Source organism: Mustela nigripes, chromosome 4, assembly GCF_022355385.1.
Source record: "Mustela nigripes isolate SB6536 chromosome 4, MUSNIG.SB6536, whole genome shotgun sequence".
Taxonomy (NCBI): Eukaryota; Metazoa; Chordata; class Mammalia; order Carnivora; family Mustelidae; genus Mustela; species Mustela nigripes.
The window spans coordinates 166,585,929-166,598,190 of record NC_081560.1 but is presented as its reverse complement, the minus strand read 5'-3'; the positions used below and the strand labels follow the sequence as shown (position 1 = coordinate 166,598,190).

At 40.4% G+C, this 12,262-nt stretch overlaps 1 protein-coding gene across 5 annotated transcripts in view; it reads left to right on the top strand.

Moving 5' to 3' along the window:
* Nucleotides 1-9,881, top strand: part of NT5C2 (5'-nucleotidase, cytosolic II) — a 140,084-nt gene extending 130,203 nt beyond the window's left edge. For all 5 annotated transcript variants that reach the window (XM_059398476.1, XM_059398477.1, XM_059398475.1 and 2 more), the window contains 10 exons: nt 93-146; nt 2,159-2,242; nt 3,263-3,304; nt 4,362-4,469; nt 4,756-4,822; nt 5,684-5,854; nt 7,214-7,265; nt 7,390-7,450; nt 7,580-7,756; nt 8,494-9,881. In XM_059398476.1, coding sequence (XP_059254459.1) covers nt 93-146; nt 2,159-2,242; nt 3,263-3,304; nt 4,362-4,469; nt 4,756-4,822; nt 5,684-5,854; nt 7,214-7,265; nt 7,390-7,450; nt 7,580-7,756; nt 8,494-8,730 — 1,053 coding nt within the window. In that variant the 3' untranslated portion in view covers nt 8,731-9,881. The remainder of the gene's footprint in view (nt 1-92; nt 147-2,158; nt 2,243-3,262; nt 3,305-4,361; nt 4,470-4,755; nt 4,823-5,683; nt 5,855-7,213; nt 7,266-7,389; nt 7,451-7,579; nt 7,757-8,493) is intronic.
* The last annotated feature ends 2,381 nt before the right edge of the window (nt 9,882-12,262 follow it).

Here is a 12,262-nt window from a genome sequence, read left to right as displayed (position 1 = left end):
AAATATTTAAGAAATGCATTTGGGTTGATAGTAGACATAATTTTTCTTATAAACTGTTAATAACTGAGTTTTTTTTTCTTTCCTTCCCCTAGGGCTCTCTTAAGGAAAAGACAGTTGAAAATCTTGAGAAGTATGTAGTCAAAGATGTAAGTAATAAAGGGGAAAATAGATTTGCAAATCATGAAAATGAATAACAAGCCTATTATAATGAAATGGACAAGGGAAGATACTTCTTTGTCTGCATATAATATGCATCAAGTATAATCACCAGAAATTTTCAGCCAGAACATAGGTCCTAATACAGTTTTTCCTATTTGTTCATAGCCAAAAAGAGCTAGTATTTCATTTGTCCTTTTAGCTCTAATGATAAGAGTAGCTAGAGTAGTTACTATGTGCGCATCACTGTACTAAGTGATTATATGCTATTTAATCTTCCATAGAACCCTGAGAGTAGGTATTGTTACCTCTGTTGTATAGTTAAAGAAACTGAGGAACAGAGGTTATATAACTTGCCCAAGTTCATACAGTTAGTAAGGGGTAAGGCCACAGGACACACCTGAATGTGATCCAAATCAAAATCAGAGCACTAGATAACCTAAAAAATGTACATATATGTGACCATTATTTAAATTAAATCAGTAGGGAATAATGAGGAAAGCTTTAAGATTTCTTGGAAGATTTTAAAAATCTGTAGTTTGTACCAGTGTTAATTTCTTAGTTTTGATCATTGTGCTATGTTTATGTAAGATCTGAGTATTAAGGGAAGCTTGATGAAGAATATACTGAATGTACTCTTTTCCTGACTTTTCTTTAAGTCTGGAATTATTTTTGAAGATTTTGTTTGTTTGTGGTAGTGAGTGAGAGTTTGTGTCCACAAGCTGGTGGGAGAGCAGAGGAGATGGGAGAAGGAGAGGGAAAGAGGGTGCTGAGCAGACTCTGTTCTGATCATGGAGCCCTGTCTGGGGCTCGATCCCATAACCCTGAGATCATGACCTGAGCCAAAACCAAAAGTCAGCCACATAACCTACTCAGCCACCCAAGCACTCTATGTCTGAAATTATTTTATCTTACTTTTATTTTATAGTTTTAAAAATATTTATTTGTCATAGAGAGAGCATAAGCAGGGGGAGTGGCAGGCAGGTGGAGAAGCAGGCTCCCTGCTGAGCAAGGAGTCTGATGTGTGGGACTCAATCCCAGCACCCTGGGATCATGCCAACCAGGCTCAGGGAATTATTTTAAAATAAAAAGGAAACATACATAGCTCTAAGATGAGATACTTCTTCCTTTTCTCACAGAGTAACACAATGCAATATTTCTTCGAGGTACTTTGGTACAGATTTCTAAATTGTTTTCAGTCTGTACCTCCTATTTACCCTCTACTCCCACTTCCATTCTGTTGTTTCAAGAGAGAACATTGAGGGGTTCAGGAGAGTACATGCGATTGTGCATGCATTCTCTAACATGAATATTTAAAATCAGCTTTTCCTGACCCTTTACATACTTCATTCATGTACTTTGAGATTACAAGGTAATTTAAACTCTTTCTTGAGGTAGACACGAGGAAGGTAGAGATGTTTTTGTTATTTTTAAAGAAATTTTTAAATTTTTTTTTTGTTTTTTGGTAATCTCTACACCCAGTGGGGGGCTCAGACTCACATCCCTGAGCGCAAGAGTTGGGTGCTCCACTGACTGAGCCAGCCAGGTGCCCCAAGGTGTTTTTAATAAGCATATCATCTGTATAATTTTATAAATAAACCTATACATTATATATACCATGTATACTATATATATTAATACTTAATTCATGCATAGTGATAATGTGGTCTTTTAAGATTTTATTTATTTGACAGAGAGAGAAAGAGAGAGATCACAAGTAGGCAGAGAGGCAGGCAGAGAGAGAGGGGGAAGCAGGCTCCCCGCTAAGCGGAGAGCCCAATGTGGGGCTCGATCCCAGGACCCTGAGATCATGACCTGAGCCAAAGGCAGAGGCTTAATCCACTGAGCCACCCAGGTGCCCCTAATGTGATCTTTTAAATATAAAATTCTGAAACCAACCAACCCTTGAAGGGCATCCTCTGTTCTTGTGGACAAAAGTCCAAGTGTAAATGAGTATGTATTTGTGTTTTAGTGTTTCACTCATAATCATATTACATTGCAGGGAAAACTGCCTTTGCTTCTGAGCCGAATGAAGGAAGTAGGGAAAGTGTTTCTTGCCACCAACAGTGACTATAAGTATACAGATGTAAGTGCTTAATATTCCTATTTGTCTTTACAGAAGAATTATTTTGGCCTAAAGAACTGTGAAGATACTGAGGACAGTAGTTTGTTAAGTGAGGGTAATTTTTTGCCATTTCATTTTGAGAGCAGAGTGAAAAAATTTCTATAGTATAAGGGCTACATCAGAGTGGTTCTCCGATTTTTCTCAATGTTTCATTTGACTATTTTCCCTGATTACAGTTGGCTAACTTTAAGTTTTAATTTGGAGGTTATTTAAAACATTTGTGCTGATTAAAATGGCTTCTCTGTCTCCGTGGTACAGCATTTATATAAATTTGAGAAGTCACACATTTATTTATTGTACATATGTAAATGCCCTCCCTGCTGTTGGGAGCCAGACAGCAGTAGATGGTGCAAAGATGTTTTGACTCTTAGCCATCAAAATTTACTACCTTTTTTTTTTTTACCATTATTAAAGCATGTAGAAAAGCTGCTTTAACTCCTTGCCTTCATCTTATTTTTGCTAAAACTGTCACAAGTTTATAGTACTAGCAGACAGCTCCATGCCGCCTGATTCACTTTATATAAAATCTTGATTTAGAAAAGTGATCTGGAGTAAGCAGTCTTACAAAGCCAACAAATCCAATGGCTCATTGGCTTGGTTAATCTAGGAACAATAGTTAGGCGGCCAAGGTATATTATTCCCATGAGTCAGCAGTTTTCTCAGTGCCTTTACCTCAGATACCATTCCAAATGTATGTTCCAGCCCTCCAGGAGAATCGGGTAAGGGTATGTGGACGAAGTATACAAAAATACATCCCAGAAGAATCCTACGTCTTACTGACAATGTCCGTTTTATTTGATGAAGCAGTAATTTCTGGCTTCAGTTGTTACAGTTTCATAAACTTAGAGGAAACAAGAATGTGAGGAGTCCTTTATTGAAAAAGACATGCCATGAAAAACTTGGGTTTGATTTTTTTTTAAGGTGCTTTTTATCTTTTGCAAAAGTAGTATATGGACCTTACGTTGGATTTCTTTTTTCCAGAAAATTATGACTTACCTGTTTGATTTCCCACATGGCCCCAAGGTACTATATATAACTTAATAGATCATTGCTTATAGTACTAATACGTTTAGTCATCTTGGAATATTGAGAGTAAGGGAATTCAGAACTCATCTAGAATCTTGATTAACGTTAGAAATAATGCAGGAGCTAGTATAGTATAACATTGCTAGAGTTTTGAAAACCAGGCAGACAGAAATAAGAGGGAGAGATATTTGTGTTCTTTAGTGGGATGGGAGCAGAATAACATTATGCAGTATTGTTAAGTTTGTGTGGCGAAGATAGGAATTTTCAGGTTGAGGAAGACATCTGATTAAAAGAAACAGAAAATATATATATTCTTGAAAGCTTCTGGATACTGGTCTTAGTTATTGCTGAGTTCTGTGCCAGGAGAACAGTTAGCTTTGATATTTAGCAGAGAAGTCTTTTTTCCTGCAGTAGGACTACACTTAGATTTAAGGAAAACTCATTGCAACTTAGTCACATGCTTGAGGGATTTTACTACTAGGCCTGAGTAAATATCAGTAAATCTGTTTTGAGATCGCCCAAAAGCACAGTATGCACTGCTCTTCAGTTGACCTTAAAAGTTTAATAGCATGGTTCTGTTTCAGGGTGGAAATAAGGTTAATGGGCATAACTTCTAGGTTAGTGCTATGATAAGCCTGCAATATGAGCCATTATTCTGAGAACATAACCAGTAAAATTTGCTAGTAGTAGTTCCATGTTAGTTTGTATACTTCAGTTCTAATGCTGATCTGCCTCTTTCTTAATCTCTCTTGAGTATTAATTTGCATCTGTCCTTGTCCCCTTTTGTGCCTCTGTTAGCCCATTTCAGAGTGTGAGCACTTTCCTTTATATGTTAAGTTGCTGTGAAAAAATTAGTAGATAAAATTTATGTTTTTACCTTGCTTGCTTCCAAAAGAATGTGGCTTATAATAGAACACACTGTTTTTAACAGAAGAGTGGGATTTTCTGGGTATACTTAATATGTCTACACTCCTTACATCTGAGTGAGATTAAATACTAGTGCCTCAAGGTTAGGAGTGATGTTTTGGCTTCTGCTCTTTCTCATCTTCATCAGCCTGGGAGTTCCCATCGACCTTGGCAGTCCTACTTTGACCTGATCTTGGTAGATGCACGGAAGCCACTCTTTTTTGGAGAAGGCACAGTACTACGCCAGGTGGATACTGTAAGTCGAGGGGGTGATCTGTCTGCTAGCCCCTGTCCTTCGTATTTCTCCTTTCCCTACTCTTATTCTTCCTAAGGAAACAGGTATGTTTAACTGATTAGCCATATCTTTTTTTTTTTTTTAATTTAATCTAAGTTTTAAACATCTTAGTTGAGAGAGCCAAATAAACCCCAAAGAATATAATTCAAAAGTGCTGTTCATTTAGCTGCCTATCCAAATCACATTTTGGGTGGCCATTGTGACTGAACAATAAATTATTACAAAGTCTCATCTTCTCTCCTCACAGAAGACTGGCAAGCTGAAAATTGGTACCTACACAGGCCCGTTACAGCATGGCATCGTCTACTCAGGAGGTGAGTCACAGATTTCCCTTTATTTAGTTTTAAGTCTTTGTTCAGACTCCTTTGTGGAAGCTTTGGTGTCCTCCTGGCATAGTGCGACCCATACTTTTTAGCATCCTTAAGATATTGTCTGCTGGAGGTAAATGCTTCGGTCCCCTACTCATGCAAAAGGAGTCAGGGAGAATGGGTTTGAGCAGCTGTTACTATGACCTAAGGAGTTTTGTGGGGTTTTTTTTTTTTGGTTTTAAGATTTATTTCAGAAAGAAGAGTGTGTGTGCGCGTGAGCAGGGGCCGAGGGAGCAGCAGACTCCCCGCTAAGCAGGGAGCCCGATGCAGGGCTTCATCCCAGAGACCATGACCTAAGCCAAAGGCAGATACTTAACCAACTGAGCCACCCAGGTGCCCCAACTTAATGAGTCTTTGATTTTCCTAAAAAGATCAATTTTTCTTCATCCTTTTCCCTATTTGAGGCAGTTCTCAAAGAGATCCTCAGGGAGCCCTTATGGACACAGATATGCAGATTTTGTTTCAGTGAGAAATAGTTGAACGAAGCCACATTGTCAGATCTATGATGAGAAAATGGCAGTGGTACTTTTGGAGGGTTATAGTCACTAAAAACTGAGACGTAGTTGTTGCTCTTGGATTTGGTAACTGAGAGGCCTGGTTCACACAGTGGAACTGAAGGCCTTGCCTTAGAGGCAATAAAAGGAATGATGAAAAAAAATAGTGGTAGGTCTATAGGAAAAGTGAGCCCTTTTACTAGTCTGTTCCTTGCATAAGAATAAAATTTGTACAGTATTTAATGGTTATGGTACCTAAAATGCTGGTTTTGGAGACATTTTTGTCTTCCCATTGTTCATTCCATCATTTCAGGTTCATCGGATACAGTCTGCGATCTGTTGGGAGCCAAGGGCAAAGACATTTTATATATTGGAGATCACATTTTTGGAGACATTTTAAAATCAAAGAAACGGCAAGGTTGGCGAACTTTCTTGGTGATTCCCGAACTTGCACAGGAGCTCCATGTCTGGACTGATAAGAGTGGTAAGGAGCCATTATTCTTACTTTTATATCCTGAGGACCAGCTGTGTATCAGGCCTCTTTAATGAACTCATTACTTTTTATGTGGGGAGAAAGGGGCAGAGGTAGTCCTAAGATATTTGAATACTTCCCTCTAGCCAGGTGTGGTGTAGAACTCCAGAATTTGAGGAAATAGGGGAGGTTATCTTGTTCCGCCTTCTTGAATTCCTTCCTAGTTAAGCATAGAATGTTGCTATCCTGAGTTATATTACTGTAGCAACTAAACTGTGAATTCCACTTTCCTCTGTGGTCCCATATTTTCCAACCACACCTTCTAGTTCCAGTCTCTGTCACAAGCCTGTATCAGTGATTTGGGGGCATTGATGGCTCTGAGTGGTAATGTCTTTTTTTTTTTTTTCCCTGCTCTTCTGAGAATGAGGCCAAATTGTATTCTCTGAACTGTATGCTGAATTGAGGTGTAGGTCTAGTTATGTAAAGATGTTTGACATGTAAGCTCTCCTTGCTAGCATCACCCACAGCATGTGGAAAGGTACTGCCTCAAGTCCTGACCCCAGCTTTACTACTTAAGATCTTCACGCCCTTAGAAGTTTCTGAAACACCTTGTGCTTCAGTTTCCTCAGATGTGAAAATGAGGATAATACCTACTTCGTTGAGACCTAACTGGGGTGTAATGTGTGTATAAAGAAAATACAGGTAACAGCCATGAGTTCCTCATCTGAGCCACAGAACCGAGAAGTTGATTTGCATGATTTTCATTTCTCCCAAAAATGATAAAATTTGTTATATACAGTAAATCCATTAGGGCTTAATTCTCTTTGGAAAAGCCAGGTTGAGAAAGACTGAACACCTCGAAAGCATGCAGCAGATACCGGCTGTCGCTTGTCCTTGGTGGCATTCTTGGGCTAGCTTCTCATCCCCATTTTCAACTTTCCACCTAGGGAATTCTGTAGATATAGTTGATTTGGTTCGATTTCCTAGACTTATGACTCCGGACACTTCATTTACTCCTCATTCTTTGATCTGAAAATGGAACGGCTAACAGATGTTTGCTACCCACCAGAGATGGCATGTGAATTAGCACTTTGTAAGCTCAGAGTCTGCGTTCACTTGGAGAGTTGTAGCCAGCCGTGTTGAAATAGGAGGAAAGGCAGTTAAAGAAGAAATCATGGCTTTTATCTGCTGCCAGATCCCATACAGGGCAGGAGTGGGTTTTCCTGAAGTAGGAGAAGGAAGTCATTTTGAACACTCACCTGTAGCTTTACTTTTCCATCCTATCTGCAGCCTTTTAATTTAGTTCTAGCAGTAGTTTTAAACTGAATGCTTCTTTACTTAAAACATTTTTCTTTTCCTTCCAAACTTTAGCACTTTTTGAAGAGCTTCAGAGCTTGGATATTTTCTTGGCTGAACTCTACAAGTAAGTTCTACACTTTCAAGACAAATATTTCTTCCCTAAAACCCCTCTACCTCTTTGGGAGTTAGCTAGGTGTAAGAGACATCTTTTCTAGAGATTTTTAGTGGAGTTTTCTTTTCATCTCCAGGCATCTTGACAGCAGCAGCAACGAGCGCCCAGACATTAGTTCCATCCAGAGACGTATTAAGGTATCCAAATGGAATTTGGGAGAAAACTTGGAAAATCAAGTTTTTCTTTTTATAGTTCTGTTATATATAGGGGTTGGCACATAGCTGGCACTCAGTAAATATTTGAATTCAATCCTTTCTCTCTTTTAGAAAGTAACTCATGACATGGACATGTGCTATGGGATGATGGGAAGCCTGTTTCGCAGTGGCTCCCGGCAGACCCTCTTTGCCAGTCAGGTGATGCGATATGCTGATCTCTATGCAGCGTCTTTCATCAACCTGCTGTATTATCCATTCAGCTACCTCTTCAGAGCTGCCCATGTCTTGGTGAGTTAATAGGGTCTTGGGCCAGTCATAATTAAGATACACTCTTAAGACTGAGATCTGCAGCTGGGTTTGTGGGGTGGCACAGGAGAGTTTGGGTCTTTTTTTTTTTTTTTAAATGTCTTCAGGTTTTATTTGTCAGAGCACAAGCAGGGGGAGCGGCAGGCAGAGGGAGAAGCAGGACCTTGGGATCATGACCTGAGCCGAAGGCAGATGCTTAACCAGCTGAGCCACCCTGTTGTTCCTGGGTCCGTCCTTTCTACTGCACAAAAGCCCATGAATAGGTTACATGGTTGCACAAAAGGCATCTCTGAGAAAGTAGGATCAAGATCAGATGTTAAAGGATATAACTTTACTCTGCAACGTACTACATTAAAAGTTTGAGTAGGGAAGATGTTCCTCTTTCATTAGCATTTATATAAAAACCGTGTTTCTCTTATTAGTGCTACTATATATATACTGATCTGTAGTTTAGGACTTCTGTTTGCTGTGAATTATGAATCTTCTATCCCATCTTTTCTTGTTTCCGGCTGTAATGATCTGGACAGTTTTAAGGGTGGAAGAGGAGAAGGCGGCAGCTTGAGGTAGTTCTAGGAAGATGCTTCAGTATCGGAATGGGCTGGGCCTTTGATCAGGAGACACGCCTCTTCACAGCCACCTAACACACAGGAGAAGGAGGGGTGAGGATTTAGGAAACTGTTTTACTCCACCGGCTTTCTGAACCTCTGACTTTGTTCTAGATGCCTCATGAGTCAACGGTGGAACACACACATGTAGACATCAATGAAATGGAGTCCCCTCTTGCCACTCGGAACCGTACATCGGTTGATTTCAAAGATACCGACTACAAGCGGCACCAGTTGACACGGTCAATTAGTGAGATTAAACCCCCCAACCTCTTCCCACTGGCCCCCCAGGAAATTACACACTGCCATGATGAAGATGATGATGAGGAGGAGGAAGAGGAAGAAGAATAAGGAGGAATAAGAACCAAAACTGAGCACCCATTAAACAAGCCTGGCAGGACTCACAGGAGCAAAGGATGGGTTCTAGCGGTGGGTGGGGGAGCTCTGTCAAAGGTACATCTGGAAAGTTTCTGAAGACTTTAAAATATTCTAATCATAGAGAGATACTTTTTAGTTTTGTTTGCACTCTTTGCAGATGGTTCAAATTGTTATGGAGTCTGTATTGAAAACAAGCAAGGGGAAAGCCGGGCAGAACTGCATGAGGATGGCTCCATCGTGGCTTGTGACACCGTTTCCTTGTCTTGTTTCCTCAGTGTGCGCTGGATACACCTGGGGTGGTGGAGAGTCTCAGAGTGGAGCAAGGGTGATGGGAAGAGGTGATCCAAAATGATGTTGTGTTACAAATTGTGTTCTTATCCAAAATCCATCCTGAAATTTTCAGTGCTTCACATAGTATTGTATATCAGTGGAGAAATATATTGTTTCCATTATCAAATGTAGTCTTCTGTTAAGGCCAAGGTTCCTTTTATAAGCTTTGAAGCGTCCTCTGTGTCTCTGGGCAGACTGGGGGCTTTAGTGGCCTTGTGTAAGTATTTGGTTTGCTGTAGGGCTGGTCTGGAAGGCACTGCAGCGAGTGATTCTGTTTTGAGGTACAAGTCTTCATCTCTTACATTTTTTTTTCCTTACATTTTTTTTGATAGCAGAAATGTATCAGAAACTGTCTTTTTCTCATCTGGGATCAATCTATAGAAAAAATTTAGCTGCAAGAGGGCAAAGGAGCAAGCCCTGTGAAAAGAAAAGGAGGAACCTCCTTCCATTATGAGTGAATTCCTTAGTTTGGGCCAGGGTGGACTGCGGAGCTCAAAGTCTAGCTTAAGAGGACGGGAAGAGGGCTCTGTAAGGTTAGAGCCTTACTAGGGCACAGGGCGCAATCAGTGTGAGTAAATTCCGAATCCCAGGAGAAATCACTTCTTGTTTTGAACCAGAATGGATCATTACTGTGTTCATTAGGGTATTAGTCCCACAGGTGCAGAGTGGCCTACAGCCGTTCCAGCAGTAGTGTAGACTTGTCCTTGACCCTTCAGATCTTCCTTCCATTCTTACTGGTGAACACAGAGTGTAGATTAGCTGCTCTAGAATTCAATAAAGTATAATATTTCTAATACTGACTTTGACCCCTTCCTGTAGCAGAACTGTAGTAACTGTTGGTCTTCAGGCGGGTTTAGGTTTGGCTAGTGACATCAGGTTTGACATTCTCATAAAGGAAATAGTCTGGCATGCCTCGTAATGGTTACAGTACCTAAGAGGTCTCAGCTTTTCTGTGCAAAGTTTTTGGTATAGGACTGAGGTAAGGCTTTTTAAAAATGATTTTATAGGAAGGGAACACAGTTCAGTAACATAGCTAAGACTGTATTACCTTATCACGTTCAGTATATGGGCTTTACATTAAGTTATGTTAAGAAACATTCTAACTACTAGCCCTTAGGAATATATACTACTTTATTTTTATTTTTATTTTTTTTTTAAAGATTTTATTTATTTATTTGACAGAGAGAAATCACAAGCAGATGGAGAGGCAGGCAGAGACACAGAGAGAGGGAAGCAGGCTCCCTGCCGAGCAGAGAGCCCGATGCGGGACTCGATCCCAGGACCCTGAGATCATGACCTGAGCCGAAGGCAGTGGCTTAACCCACTGAGCCACCCAGGCGCCCCTATATACTACTTTAAAAGTAAATTCAGTTACTGGGGCGCCTGGGCAGCTCAGTCGGTTGAGTGGCCGCCTCTTGAGTTCAGCTCAGATCCTGATACCGGGCTGCATGCTCAGTGGGGAGTCCGCTTGAGATTCTCTCCTTCTGCCCCTCTCCTGCACTTGCATTGTGCGCCCTCAAATAAGTCCTAAAAATAAAAATAATCAGGTTACAAATGCTATTACAACTAGCACTTAAATACTGTCCCCATTTTAGAGATTATGTTTGTGGTTCCCCCAGCTATTATTCAAGATGGGGATGTTGCTCAGGGCCTAACTTCTCATAGTACATTTACATATTTTCCCTTTTAGAGCAAGGACCATCATGAGCACTTCGCTTTTAATTTACCACACTTTTCATATTGTGTTATCCACACAAGATCTTATCTTTTAAGAGTTTCTTTTTAGCCACATGTCTGACAGTGGATCCAAAGATCGAGAAGTAAAAAGCACAAAATTGGAAGAATTCTACTGCTGGTCACAGCTTTCTTCAGGACTACCTAAATCTATTTTCAAGAGCTAGGATTCCATAAGCATCTAAGAAATCAGAGCAGGGTGTTGCTTCTCTGCATATTATTCCTGTTAGAAGAGCATGCTAGGAAATTAGGTGGTCCAGGGGCAGGCATTCAGGGCAGTGGTGTCGGGTTTGCTAAAATATGAAAGGGAGTTTCTCTGTTGCCAACAGTTATGGAAGTGGAACTAAATGTCTCTGTTTCAGACAGAGTCCATGTTAGACTATGAGAACATGGATTTTCCAACTCTTCAAAATCTCTTCCCTGGGCATTTGAAAAGCACCAGACACCCCTTCTGGGGTGTAGACTCAACTCTCAATCTTAGGCAGGTACAGGGCTGACAGGGACCCTGCCATACCCAGCAGGTGGCCACAGCCCTGCTGGGTTCCCTTTGTAAGAGGACTTAATGCCAGTTATCTCTACAAAGATGGTCAGTATATTTAGAAAAATTAAAGCCAAGAAAGTTTAGTATTCTGTTAGACCTTAAATTTTCACCAACTATAAGCATATAGCTCTACTGAGACCTAAAATACGAAAGCAATCCCTTTGAGCTACCCTTTCTAAGGTGCTTTTAGAAGTGCTTCTTAATAGAACTAGAATAACTTAGAGCTACAAATCCCTTAGTCCTGTTACTGGTTCCAAGCAGTTACTTTAAAAAGCCACTTGCAGTGACATGTCAGACTTAAAAGTACTTTGTTCATGTTTAGATATTTCTAAATCAGATTTATTTATTCAAGAAATATTTTGTCAACAACTTTAAAGCCCTGAAGTTTTTCCAAGGCTGCCAGAGCATTTAAAAATACTCGTATTCACCACAAATAGCCTGAGATAAGTAAGTGCATATCTAAGTCTGCACAAAGGGTGGGAGCCTTGTACACATTCCGTGTTATGGAAAATATTTAACCTTTCTTTGATGGTGGGAAAAATGTTAACTGTGGTCCAGCTATTGCCTTAACCATCAATGGCTCAATTCCTCACTTGGTTTAGAAGTTTCTGTCTCAGTACTTGGGTTTCTCATGATGTTTTTATCTTGGTGACTGGAGATGAGGGCACTTCTCAGCATTTTTTCTCAAATGGAACAACTTCGAATGATACACAACTTTGGGAGGCCCTTAGAATGAAATCTCTACCATGGAGCTACCAAGCAGCCTTAAAAACAAGAAAAATGACACACTCCCACCAAACAGAAAGGGGGACTCGCACAGCAGCCAGGAAGCAGAGCCTGGTGACTTCCAGTAAAACCCACAGCAGCCCATCCTCCACCTCCACTAACGTCACCCAGCAT